Source organism: Vigna umbellata, chromosome 2, assembly GCF_029865625.1.
Source record: "Vigna umbellata cultivar VRB3 chromosome 2, Vumbellata_1.0, whole genome shotgun sequence".
Classification (NCBI taxonomy): domain Eukaryota; kingdom Viridiplantae; phylum Streptophyta; class Magnoliopsida; order Fabales; family Fabaceae; genus Vigna; species Vigna umbellata.
Genome location: NC_142166.1, coordinates 13729111 through 13743430, shown reverse-complemented (window position 1 = coordinate 13743430; position 14320 = coordinate 13729111). Strand labels below are relative to the sequence as shown.

Genomic DNA, 14320 nt, shown 5'->3' with positions numbered 1-14320 from the left:
TTACATATTGCTTTGTAATGTAAATCACAAACATGTGTTGATTGAAAAACTGAACTGTTCTAAGATTTTGTATTATGGTATATTTGATAATGTTGCTGATTGGGGTATCAAGTGCGCAGGAGTAAACAAACACAAAATACACATGAAAGAAAGAACAGAAAAATAGTTCGAGAAAAGCCTTCTCTTTATACTGGACGGGTCTGCTGGATGACTACGGAATTGCCTGTCAACAGAAAAAAAATATGAAAGATTCACTTAGAGAATTGCAACAAACACTCTATGAATTACAAACTTCTTGTATACTAGTTAGTGACACAAGAACCCTTTTATACAACGAATCTGCAGAGATAGTTGACACAATAAGTAATTCCTAAGTAACTTTAAAGAAATATCAGAAAACATCTTCAATTTACTGGACGACTTTCAGCAAGTGCCCGACATATGAAAAAGATTCGAAGGCATAAACTCAGAATATTTAGAAACTTCAAATATGAAGCTATATTTTAAAATGAAAACAGATATGCTCAGGCATCACTATACTAACTACAAGGTTGGCACTCTAGTATGTAACATGCAGCATATCTAAATATTATTAAAAAAAATATATAAAGAAACAAAACAAAGTTGGCGGTCAAACCAAACCCAATAAAAAAATCTAAAATTAGGAAGACCAGAACGGTCTCTTAAAAAGTCATAGTGCAGAAGATTTTTATTTATATTTGTCTTTGGAAGAATTTGTGTCTGCCTGTGTATACACTTCCTGTTAAATTTTAGTTGTATATATTTACATGCGCAATTGTGCATACATTGTCAACGGCTAAACTTTTAAAGTTGCATGTACTTCGGACGTTTAGGTACCTGTAGTGACAGCTACAATATCAATTGATCATAGTTGTCAGTATCATGAAGGCACTTTTCCTTACTTCAAAGGACTAGCAGATTCTGTTATGTAAGTATCAAACATTTATAGCATATAGACAGAATATTTTTAGTATGCAAAATTTGATGCATCAATCTACTTTGTGCTGGTTTGTGTTCAGGATAATGAATGGTATAAATGCTCCAAAAGTGGTTGAATGCTTTGGTTCGGATGGCTGCAGATATCGACAACTAGCAAAATCTGGAAATGATGACCTAAGACAGGATGCTGTATGAATTCTTTTAACTTAGGCCTTATCATTTGTAATCTTTCTTGCATCTATTACTGAAGTTGTGCCAAATTATTTCTTTGTCCATATTTAGAATAAAATTCACATCTGAAGTTTATTAGACAAATTTTTGTATCAAAACACTACTTTTTGTTAATTGTAATGTTAAATTAAAGCTTTAAATACATTTTTTGTTCTGGTGTAGTCATGTGATATATATCAAACAGCCCTAATTTTGCCTTGGGAGGGGAAGTGTTTTGGCATATTGCTTACAGTACTGATTAAAAACAAAATTTAAAAATTATAAAGACTACAACAAATTTTAGATAGATAAACCAATACCAAAGTCATACATCCTATTTTAGAAACTGATTCAATTTTTTTAATAAAAAAGAAAGAATGGTACTCTACAGGTTGTAATCCTAATCACGATAGCACTACAACATGTACCAATCATATGGAGCCTTCTTAATACATTTAATAGAAAAAAGAAATACTAAGGTGGGGCAAACAAACGAAAACCCATTAAGAGAATCTGAGATGTGGGTAATCACATCAATCTCTACAAAATTCGGGGACAATACAAGGAAGCACTCTATTCCACCCAGTAAAAAATTAATGTTCTAATACCATAAGCAGCTAAACTATCCGCAGACTTAATTCCTTCTAAAAAAACATGTGTAAAAATCTACACTGCATACCCTTCATAAACTCCAAAACATTATTCCATCTATTCATTAACTTCCAAGGATCTAAAGAACTGAGAAAAAAATTTTATAGTAACCAAAGAATACATCTTCAACCAAAGAGCTGTCTAACAGTGATATTAATAGCATAAGTAACACCCAGCTGTTTAGCTTCAAAAGCTAAATATGCTTACATAAATTTCACTCATAAAACACACCATGTTCTCACCTCTTGACTTCTTACAAATTTTCCCCACGTGTTGTTTTGTTGCCATGACTAATGTAAGCTCCATCTGCATACATTTGATCCAACCTACATATGGAGGAATGGAGTCCACTTGAACAATATTTATGCTTTACTTGACGAGAAAGTAATGGCAAAAGCCATAAGAATTTTAAATTAAACCATGTTAGATTTCTTGTTAATTGTTGTTATTGATCCAGAAAGATTTAAAGCAGTGAAAATTATATTCCTAACACGTTGATAATGTATTTAAAACCTCTCAAATTTAATCTCGTTTATGCTATTCCAAATTTCTGCTACTATGAGTAAAAGCGGATAGCATCACAGGCTGCCACCAAATTTACTCTAATTCCAATTGGGATGTATATCTGTCTTAATTGTTGATGTGTCCAGCTGCTGTGGTTAATAGATGCTTTGGAGTCAGGTCCATAATCTAACTGCAAAAGAAGTTAAAAATAAATGATTGGTAGTTTCAAAATCATTGTACCAATGAGGAGAAAATGATATCACATCCACATTTCCCAAGTAGATCATCCATAGGCAACTAACCATGTAGCAATTTTCATAGAATGAAAGTTTTAGATGTCTATCTCTCTGGCAAACCCTTTTGGTCTGTCTATAAAATGAAAGTTTTAGATGTCTATCTATTTCGGTATATATTATTAGTCATAACTTAAGAAATGTTATCACTTCCTTTATTTACATTTTTCTACAAGGGAATCTGCACCTTCTAAGGAATCTTATTTGATGGTTACATTACACTGCTGATTTCTTGTAGGTAATGGAGCAATTCTTTGGTTTAGTCAACACATTCCTCAGGAACCATCAAGATACACGGAAAAGAAGGCTAGGAGTACGGACCTACAAGGTATATTCTGCTGTTTTAAAGTTTTTGGTCTTTGGTGCTGGTGATTGGCTGGTGAATTTCATTAGTTTTTCATTACTCGTGACTTAGAATTGCATGTTTACTGCACATAAAATGCTTTTGCAGAACGATCTTGTTCTCATGACAATTTTTTCGTAGAACTCTTTCTCTTGCGCTAGAAAAGCTACTTTCTAAAAATTTATGATATGCTTCCAACTGTGTGTAGGAATTTTCTTGGCCTGAAAAATAAAATGGTTGAGAGTTTTCACTTTTTTATGAAACAGGTTGTTCCTTTTACTCCAAGCGCTGGTGTTCTTGAGTGGGTTAATGGAACTCTTCCTCTGGGTGAATACCTTATAGGGAGGTCAGTCAAAGAAAGACAAGTTTTGCTAAACAATTTCTTGCTCTTTTCATCTTTGAAGTAACTGATTCATGTTGTGAACCAACTATCCCAAAAGCTATTTCATGGAAGTATATGAATGGTTTTATATTTCCCCTTCTACCAAAACCCCTTTGGGCTTGAAAGATGGACAATGACTATTTATCCTACCTTGGCTAAAGTATGTCATTTATTAGAAAACATGGATCAATATCAAGCATATTGTCATAGACTAATACTACTATGCCATGAATGGCTTTATATCTAACAGTCTTTCTTCAACTTTCAGCATGAGAAATGGAGGTGCTCATGGTCGCTATGGAATGGGAGATTGGTCATTCCTTAAATGCCGAGAGCACATGGCAAATGTAAGAAAATAATATTTAAGCACTTATGTGAGCTTAGTAATCTTATATTGTTTGTTTCATAGTTTTCTAAAGTGATGACAATCTTAATTTATATTTGAAAAAGATTTAGGTCGTTATAAAATATAAAATGTCTTAAGAGTTTGGATTAGGACCTAAATTTGAATCCTACATACCTGGGCTGTAAGGTTTGGAATATCCGAACTTCATAATTTCTATTTAAACAATGTCTATAGTTAATGTAGGACTAAACACACTCCCCCTTTAAGTTTTCATTAAGTCAGCCCAGCCAAGGGTGATTGCAATTGAGGCAATCTTCAAACATTATCAAATATTTATATCATGTCATCATCATCAAAATAGCTTTGACTTAGGCTACAATTATAGTTTGTATTGAAATTGGTGAAGCTGTACTATAGGTAATAATGTTCGGGATCTTCTAGTGCTTATGCATTATCAAGTGAAGTTCATTTTCAAATTCTTCACAATCGTTTTACTTATTCAACTATTAAACTATGCATTGACAAATTGAATGCAAACCAAAAAAATTGAAAATACAGACTGATAGCATAAATATATAAAATAAAACTATTTATTTTATACCTTTTATTTTATGATGTCAAATAGATTAATACTACGTTTGATGTTTGCTTGATAGGAGAGGGACAAGCGCAAAGCATTCCAGGAAGTTTGCAATAATTTCAGGTGTCTTTCCTGTCCTTATCTTTTAGAGGACTCAGGTCACGTCATCCGCTTCATTGCTTAATCATTTTGTCATGCAGGCCTGTTATGCATTACTTTTTCTTGGAGAGATTTTTACAGCCAGCTGAGTGGTTTGAAAAGAGACTTGCGTATTCTCGAAGTGTTGCTGCTAGTTCTATGGTAATAGCATTCTACTTTTCCATGCATGCTTATTTTTTCAATATAAGGATTCTGTCAGACCTGAATATAGCCAAAGGTATCAAGTGCGCCTGTTGAAGGTTTTATACTTTTTTCCCCAATTTTGAAGGAATATATCTACTGTTCTGGGATAGTGCAACCATGTTGAAATGAATACTACTGACTTCTGAACTAGCCTTTCATATGTTGCCCATTCATATGATATGATCCACCATCGTATATGATTTCAGTTTTATTTTAAAATAGCCTTTTAATATTCTTTTTATTGTCTGGAAGATCAGCAAACTCTCATCTACATCAATGTATTACAATCCTTGGTACATTTAGTAGTTGATTCATATTCAGGTTGGCTATATTGTGGGCCTTGGAGATCGACACTCGATGAATATTTTGATTGATCAGGCGACTGCAGAGGTTGTTCACATAGATCTTGGTGTTGCTTTTGAACAAGGCTTGATGCTTAAAACCCCGGAACGGGTGCGTACTTCATAGTCCTTCAATTATGCACTTAATCCATACTAAATCTGGATTGTTGTTATCACCTGTAACTGCTGGCAGGTTCCCTTTAGGCTTACAAGAGACATAATTGATGGAATGGGTGTAACTGGAGTAGAGGGGGTTTTCCGAAGATGTTGTGAGGAAACACTGTCTGTCATGCGGACAAACAAAGAAGCACTGCTGACGATTGTGGAAGTAATCACACTTCTGTCAATTTTTTGTTGTGTGAATCGAACTTCCATTTCTATAATCTCTTCCTAAAAGATGAGTGTCCTCTGTAGGTTTTTATACACGATCCTCTTTATAAGTGGGCTTTATCCCCTCTGAAAGCTTTGCAGCGTCAAAAGGTACGGTGTCTGCAGGTTTTTAGACTCTCTTATGTTATTTTCTTTATTTAATAAATGTTCAGCATCTCATGAGTGTTCGTTGACATGCATAAATTAGCACTTATCATAATTTGTCGAAATAAGTCTAAAACAGGACTGCTAACGTAAATTAGCACTTAGCATAATGAAGTAGATATCCTTTTTTGGGTTCTTAATAATGTTCCTGGTTGTCGATATTGGTTTGGTTGTAAATATGTTCAACTTGTATTACTTGATTTACATAATAAGATTACCATGGAAATAAGGATGATTACCTTTTCCCTTTTCTCCACAGGATTTGGATGATGATTTTGATACAAGTTTGGAGGAACCACAAAATGATTACCAAGGAAATAAGGATGCTACACGTGCCCTTCTACGTGTCAAGCAAAAGCTAGATGGGTATGAAGATGGTGAAATGCGTAGCATCCATGGGCAGGTATTTTGTCGGCATATCTCTGCCAAATGACTATATAAGGACTATTTCCTTTTCCTTCTTTTTTCCTTCATCCAAATTAGCTGATAAAGTGGACTGATGTATATTCAATTTTTACTGATGCAAATGGTAAAATTTGAAGTTGGAAGATAAACATGTCAAAATGACTGGTGTTACGCTTTAAGAGTTTAACCTGTTATGTGCATTGGGCATTCATCCATCTAACTGGAGAATATAGTTCTTCAATTTCCATCAATTTGTAAAAACCATCTGGCTACTTGTACGGTAATGTACATGTTCTAATATCCCATTATTTAAAGTAAAATATGATTGGTACCTTTACTTGCAGGTGCAACAACTCATTCAAGATGCCATTGACTCTGAGCGATTATGTCAAATGTTTCCTGGTTGGGGAGCTTGGTTGTAATTGGTAATGCCATTGACTTGACACTCAATGATCTTTAGGAGCCGTTAATCTACTTCGTTGGATTTCTCCTCGATTTGTAAAGTGGGACCAGTTTCTGTCCCTATTCTTTTGTTGTTAAATTTTGATGGTGAGTTGTAAAATGACTGCAAGAAAATATCTCGTATAATAAGTGGTGGTGTCTTAGTTTTTATTTCTGATGAAATTTGTTAATTGTTGGTTGAAAATGGAACAGATTAGTTGGCGTTGTTTCACAATACAATTTTTATCATATGGTTGTGTTAGAACCCGTTAAAATATAACTTCAAACTACATTTGCATATTACGCAATTAAATTGTTGCTGTCTCAAACCTGTCCTAAATTACCGTAATACAATTTATTTTCTCTCATCTCTTTTTCTTTCATTTATTTTTCTCTCACCTCCAATTTGATTTCCTTTTCTTTACTAATTTTATTTTTCTCCAATCCTAACTTATCACAATTACAGCATGTATTTTCCAATACTCATCAAACATTTTCTCTTTATCTATATATATCCCTTATATTACAAATGTATCAATTTATGAGATAAATTAAACAAGATCCTTTTATTTTCACATTAATTCTCAATAAGTAATATTTAATACTCATTAATGATGTCTTTAATTCCTATTATATGGATCATAATTTTCTATATTTAATTAAAAAGATACAAAGTACAAATAAAAGTCAAAATTGCATTTACCCCAAGATCATATCACAAGTGGTATTGTATGATAAACTTTTTCTTTTGAGTTGTTTTGTTCTTTATTAGGGTTGTTAATGGGCTTTTAATGATAGGGTTTCCCAAGAGGTTGTAAAAGATCTTGTAGGAATCAAGATATTACGGTGTGTTATTGTTAAAGAAAAAATTCAATACCTTATAATTTTGATTAAGTGTTTAAACTAACGAAACGTAACAACATCATCATGATTTATTTAAAAGACGATGTTTGGAATGAACATGTCAAGTAATACATAAGTGTTTCGTTTAACAGATGATAAAACATTATGTAGTCTAAAGATAAAGAATGAAGGCTTTCAAATTATAAAGCACATATAAGTAAGCTAACCTTAGGTTGCATAAAGAGAATATAAATTTCTATTTTGTACCGCATGGAATGTCTATCTCTTTCATTTTTCAAAGAGATTCGTTGGTCAAAGGACAAAAAACATTAAAAGATCTCTCAAGCAAAATTTTAACAAAAATTTCTTGATTAGATCAGCCAAGGAGATATGAGACTCCTTAGAATGCAAATATAAAGAAATCACAAAGGAAAAGCTTGACTCAAGCTCCAACTCTAAATCAGACAAAGAGAAGATTAGTCATTGTCAAATGTTTATCATAGACAAAGATGTAAATTTGAAGTCCATCTCTAAGTCTGCCTTGATTGTTAATCCCTTATCATTCAATGATGAAGATGAAAGTGATACTCCCATAAGGAATCTCATATAAAGTGCTACACCACATATAAGGATATTTTTAAGTCTTAAAGAAATTTTAATTATATGCTTCTTGAAAATGAAATTTTTTTTTCCAATACAAACCTTCATTTGATAATGAGATGTACATTTTGGAACAAATTATACCATGAGATCAAAAAAAAGTTTGAGTTTCTTTAAGGAAAATATCAAGTGGGGTAATGAATCTCTAATCCCTACCAAAGATGAAGAAAAGTGCTTAGGGAAAATAAACATATTTAGAAGGAAAGTTTATTCACCTTACTTAGTTTACTTAGTTTAGTTCTAAATAAATGTAGGACTCATGTTTGTGTTTTATATTTTATAAGATTGTTAGTGACATCTTTCCTTTTGAGGTTGTCACCTTTATAAAAGAATGAAGGGCCAAGAAGGAATCTAGCCGAAGGAGTGTTCTTACCACACCCTTACCTCATCATTACTATTTCTAGAAGATTATTTTTTGTATTTATTAGACAATACCTTATCTTTTCTAGGTTACCATTTTCCCTCTTTGGTATTTATTAAGAAAGTCTCTCCACCAATTGTAAAGGTTGATCATTTAATGAAATAGAGTTATTATGCTCAACCTTTGAGTGAATGAAAGAGTGCTCTAAAGAGTGTTCTTGAAGCTTCATTGTGTTACCTTGAACCTAGATTTAAGTGGCAGCACCACCACTTATCTTAGGTGGCTTTGTTTCTCAAGTGGCGTGACCACCTTGCTTCTATTCTCCTTCCCCTTCTTGTCTTTCCATCTTTTATTCTATTCATTAGTTTATTTTTTAGCTTATGTTCTTTACTTTTTATGTTCTTGTTTTCTTATGTTGCTTTTCCATTATCTGAATCCATCTCCTCTTCTTTCTTCTAGAGTATTTTGAAGTGAACATTTACATCTAGATAATTTAGTTATCTTAATGTTCAATGGAAATTTTCATTAGACTTTCTTAATCCATTTAAACACAAACACATTGCATTTTAAAATTTACAAGATGAATTTACATCATGGGGTAATATTTTTTTAAAAGTTTTGTTGAGAGCACTAAAACTACAAATCCTCTTTCCTCCAAGATCAAACATTTTTCATGTAGATCCAATCTAGGGCCTAGACATAAAAAACAATATAATCCTTTAAAAATTATAAAAAAGAAGCTAAGGAAAATGAGGTTACCAAAAGAGTCTATAATTCCCATCGTAGAGGAAACTAGAAGAGACCATAGAATAATTATAAGTATATATGGTTAGAATTTTGTATAAAATTATAGTGTTTATTCTTTCTCTTTCTCTCTATTATTTTTACATTTCACGTCATCATTCTCTGCTTTAAAAAACAAAGGAGAGTTAATGTAAGAATATGTATAATTATAAGTGTTTTTAAACAAGTAAATTTGTAAAACTCTAAAGTTGCACCTATTTATATTTCATCATATGCAAAATTCATTAATTGATTACTTGTCATATAAAATTATAGTCTGAATATCACTTATCAAACGGTATTTGCAAAAGTGCTTCAAAACACAACTCAACCATCATTTCTTATGTTTTTTTTTTCTTATTTTCATAGTTATACTTTTTTGTTTTTCTTGTAAGGTGCTAGTAAACACTTGAATGAGTGGATTGGTTTAATTGAGGCTTATAAGCAACTGAAAATATTATTTGTTAAACAGTTGATATAACATAACTTTTAGTTATCGACAGAAAGTTAAAAAGGTATTTAAGTAATTATTTGAAAATAAATCAGTAAAATGACTAATGTATATAAAACTTATCTTCATATTAAAAGATAATAATCGGTTATTTGTTAAAATCAACATCAAAGTATTATTTTCTATTGCAACTGTCTAAATACATATTCATTCATTTGAACATTTTAAGATTACAAATCTAAACATAATCCCTATAATTGTTTTTGTTTTAAAGTTAGAATAAATTTACGAATTTATTTTCAGTGAAAACAGTTCTATAACAACATATATCTCAGATTAATCTAACCACAATCGGTAATGGTAATATATGTTTAGTTTCAAATTTAGTCTTAAAAGTTGATCAATTATATTTTCCAAACAAATGAAATATATTACAAATAATAAAAACTAAAATAATCAATATTATAAAAAAAATGAATTTTAACATAAACTTTAAAAGTAAGACCAAACCTACGTTTGACGTCAATTAGCATATTCATGAAATGGGATCCTTATCATAGAAAACTTCTCTTCATGGCAAGAGGTGATTTTCTTTGCTCCCAAACTATACACACAGAATAAAAAATCGCATACTAAGACTCTTTCTTTCATTCAAGCCATAAATTTTCACACACACATATTCAAAATATATGTATAATTTCAATATATATATATATATATATATATATATATATATATATATATATATATATATATATATATATATATATATATATATATATATATATATATATATTTAATTACACAATTCAAGATTAAAAATATATTAGTGTTTGTACATTTCATAAACATATTTTAAATTATATAATTGAGAATTTAAATATCGTAATTTTTTTCTTAATTACACAATTTAAAATATACTTTTAGATTTAAAAATCTATTTCAGATTAAGAAATTTAAAAATACATTTTGACTGACATAAATTATAGATATATTATATGTAATTTAAAAATACATTTTAACTGACATTATTTAGAAACATATTACTTATTCCAAATTTAGAAATATATTTTGAATTCCTTATTACGATTCAAAAGTGTATTTCAGAATTACATAATTTAAAATAAAATGTTATTTTCAAATTGTATAATCAGAACATTTTATCCATAGACAATTTCGTTTTTTTTTTCCACGCCATCGAACTCCAATTGGAAAAAGAAAACACAAAAAAGAAGAAGAAGAAAAAACTAGGGGTGCAGAGGAAGAAAGAGCCTTATCCTCCTTATTGCATGTAACCAGAGAAAGCTTAACGTGAATGGGCTGGTTTTTCGTTTTCTGTCTAAAGAAAAATTTATAAAGTGGAATTTTTTACAGTAATAGTTGTGAAATTTGAGATTAAATTTTGAATGTTGATAATTTGAAAATGTTTATTTTAATTTTTTGCATCCGACGTTAAAAAATGGTAAAACTGAGACGAAAACTTTGTTTATTGGATAAGTTGCATTTATTTATGTAGTGTGTGTTGGATTGCATTAGTTTTAGAGAAAGTAAGTGTAAATAAATAGAATGTCTGAAACGGAAAGTGGGTTAAAACACTTAATTGAAACAACGTCCATAATAGACACATAAAAATGCTATTGGCTTTTCTCCAAAACAAGCAGCGCCAACACTCTCTCTCTCTCTTTGCACCGCCCATCGCAAACTAAACTAAACCAAACAACACAACACAGAACCCAACAAAACCACCAACGTATAAATACTATAATAATACCAAACTCACTTTTCCTCATCACTCATTCTTTTTCTTCTGCTTTCATCTATGGAACAAATTACACTCTCTCAACGTCACCACCAAGATTCTCTTTTTTCAGATTGCGAGAGCACTGTTTCCGGCTCGGGAATGGTGCCGCCAGAACACTCTTCTTTCGTTAGGCTTCCGGAAGCTCATGTGCTTCACGACCTTATCAAGACACGCTTCATTCGTGGGCTGGGCCTGCTCGGGCCCAAAACGGAGGTTCTTTCCGTTCACCGAAACGCTTGTTCCGGCGTCGTTTCCCAGGCGCGGCTCCACTCGTTTCTGCTTCACGCTAGGGCCGTGGCGGAGCTGCGTGAAGGGAATGCCAACGTCAGGTACGCTTGGTACGGAACTCGCGGCGAAGACGACGTAAACGACATCGTTTCTCACGGGTTTTCCCACGCCCACGGTCCTCGACTACTTCTCTCCCCCGATGACGCTCCTCTCCAAAGGTTCGTCTTTTAATTCTTTCACGTTCATATTTTCAAGATTCATCTTAAAATAATTCAGAGTAAATTTTTTGAGGTTGAGGAATTGATTCTGATTAAGTAGATTCGGATTGCATAAAGAGTTGAGACAATTTGAGATTATTAATAGATTTTAACTCTTGTATTGTAAATTTTAAAGCATCTAAACCTTGATCTCATCGTAGTTAGCTTTTTATATAGTTAATCTGATTGAAAAACAATTTTGTGATTCAAACGCAGAATTTGTTATGTAATTCTGAGTTGAATAAAACATGGCTTTTTGTTTATGACAGTGTTAGAGAGTGTGTGGTTGGGAAAGACGGTGTGAGGCACGCACTACTGTGCCGCGTTATTCTAGGGAGATTGGAGCTTGTTGACGATGGCACAGAACAATGTTATCCGAGTTCCGAGAAGTATGATTCTGGGGTGGATAGTTTTTCAGCTCCCAGCAAGTACATGATTTGGAGTAATCGCATGAACACTCATGTCTTGCCTGCATATGTTGTAAGCTTCAAAGGTGAGTTTCCATTTTGAATCGAAAATATTGATGTTTGTGCGTTTTTATTTTGCTATGGTGTTTGGTAATGTTTAAGATGATGGGTGTATTTTGGATTGCAGGCATTGAGAAGAGTGAAGAAGAATTTTTGAGACCTACTTCCCCTTGGATGCCATTCCCAACTCTGATTTCTGCGCTTTCAAAGGTTTTGGCTGCTCGTGATATTGCTCTAATCTCTAAGTTCTACAAAGATAAAAGAGTAAGTGCTTTTTCTTGTTTGAATCTGTGTTTGAGTGTGTTTCCTGTTTGTTTTTCTCATTATGGGTTGCTTCATCTTGCAGGAGAAGAAGATTTCACGACAGGAACTTATACAAAGAGTGAGACAAATAGCAGGTGACAAGTTGCTGTTTGCAGTCATCAAATCTTTCAGAGAAAAGGTAGGATTATTCCTTCTCAACACAATCAGTTTTTTCTCCCCTATTCTAATTACTAGATGTTTCTAAGTTTGATCCAGATCTAAAACGGATGAATAGTCTACAGCTAATAATTGTTTTTTCCCCTTCTGGATTAATTATTCTGGAAATTCCCAAAATGGAATTAGTTTCTGTGGGCAACAGAGATGTCATTAGTATTAATTTAAGTGGTCAAAGAAGTAGATGCCAAAATAGTATTAATTTACCTGTAGCTCCAATCCTATGGGAAAAGTGGCAACTGAATTTAACAATTAAAAAATTTTAGTGTCATCGTCAATTTAAGAATTTAGCAACCATCCTCGACTGTTTAGACCTGGTACGCATGATTATGATGTGATGTTCATAACCCTTCCATTTTATACAGCCAAATTACAATATTTTTTCTTATTTTTTTTATTAAATACTTTGATTGAATATTGTATTGTTAAAAGTAAGTGGGCGATTGTGAAAATACTTTTTTCCATTATATTATACACTAGAATTTATTTATTTTTTGTTTTGTTGTGTCAATTTTGTACTTTTATTTTGTATTCTATTTCAATAATCTAACCGGGTAAAGTTGTTCTTTCTTTCAGAAGAAACAAAGGTTTCTACACAAACAAGGTCAAAGAATGGCTTAGCAACGACACATGAGTTCTAATGCTGGGTTGACACAACCCTAAACTTCATAACCAAACTTACACAGATGACACACGAAACTGCTTTGAAAGCATATCTGACCCTGTTTTCTCTTGTTTTGTAATTTCTAGTTTTCTACTCTGATGGTCTCATTGACCCACTGTCCTTCATATTGTACAGACTAATTTTCTTTTTTCTCTTCGAATATATTATTTCTTCATTATCACATATATAATTTTGCAAATTTTTAAGATATTATTATAATTTATTATAAGGTATGTTAACCCTTATAACTGTTGGAAATATAAATATGAATTTAGTTCCAGCAAGTAAAAATAAGAAATTTAAGGAATAAGAATCTATAAACTTATTATTTTAAAGTTATTTTAGGTTTTTGATTGTGAATCTCTTTGAAAATTATTTCCTTTTACATAAAAAACATTCCTTTAATAATATAGTTATTACAAACAAGTTTTTATACTTGTAAAAGAAAAATAACAAATGTGAATTACTTGTATTATGTCGGGTTGTCATAATTATAGCTTTTGATTAAATGGTACATGACAAGTCCCACGGTTCACTTCACATTATAGGTTTCAATTTTCAAATCCTTCTCATATTGCTAATGTAAAGTGTAAGTTCCCTTATCCTCTTTCTTAAAAAAAAAAAAAAAAAAAAATCTTTCACTCTTTCCTTGTGATGTCTGTGTGCTCAATGTTCTTTCACAATTTTTTTTTTCTTTTTCTTTTGACTAAAAATTAAATTTTGTCAGGTCAACGTTCCCGTGGATTCTACGATTTTTACAGACCATGGTTTCCTTGATATGATCTGTTACTCTTGTCTAGTGTTTACAGAAGGTGGTTTTCTCCCTCTGTTTTAGCCCCCAAAGAAAAAAAGGGTAAATAGAGCAAAAACAAGAAAAATTATAACTATATAATTAATGATTATTAGATAATCCATCATCAATTAATTAAAACTATATAATGAATTCATATTAACCAATCACTTACATGTATGGTGACATGTTTTGGATTGGTTCCA

At 31.8% G+C, this 14320-nt stretch overlaps 2 protein-coding genes across 5 annotated transcripts in view; both read left to right on the top strand.

Moving 5' to 3' along the window:
• Positions 1–6503, top strand: part of ATM (Serine/Threonine-kinase ATM-like protein) — an 83977-nt gene extending 77474 nt beyond the window's left edge. For all 4 annotated transcript variants that reach the window (XM_088106228.1, XM_088106227.1, XM_088106229.1 and 1 more), the window contains 12 exons: positions 855–949; positions 1041–1149; positions 2857–2946; positions 3228–3307; positions 3612–3690; positions 4346–4392; positions 4470–4569; positions 4933–5064; positions 5146–5280; positions 5367–5432; positions 5746–5889; positions 6236–6503. In XM_088106228.1, coding sequence (XP_087962354.1) covers positions 855–949; positions 1041–1149; positions 2857–2946; positions 3228–3307; positions 3612–3690; positions 4346–4392; positions 4470–4569; positions 4933–5064; positions 5146–5280; positions 5367–5432; positions 5746–5889; positions 6236–6313 — 1155 coding nt within the window. In that variant the 3' untranslated portion in view covers positions 6314–6503. The remainder of the gene's footprint in view (positions 1–854; positions 950–1040; positions 1150–2856; positions 2947–3227; positions 3308–3611; positions 3691–4345; positions 4393–4469; positions 4570–4932; positions 5065–5145; positions 5281–5366; positions 5433–5745; positions 5890–6235) is intronic.
• A 4612-nt stretch (positions 6504–11115) lies between these two features.
• LOC124834077 (putative inactive poly [ADP-ribose] polymerase SRO2) lies at positions 11116–13507 on the top strand. The gene is made up of 5 exons (XM_047308683.2): positions 11116–11677; positions 11986–12209; positions 12311–12447; positions 12530–12625; positions 13237–13507. Exons 1-5 carry the CDS (start codon positions 11250–11252, stop codon positions 13279–13281), a joined length of 930 nt encoding a protein of 309 aa, XP_047164639.1. The 5' UTR covers positions 11116–11249; the 3' UTR covers positions 13282–13507.
• The last annotated feature ends 813 nt before the right edge of the window (positions 13508–14320 follow it).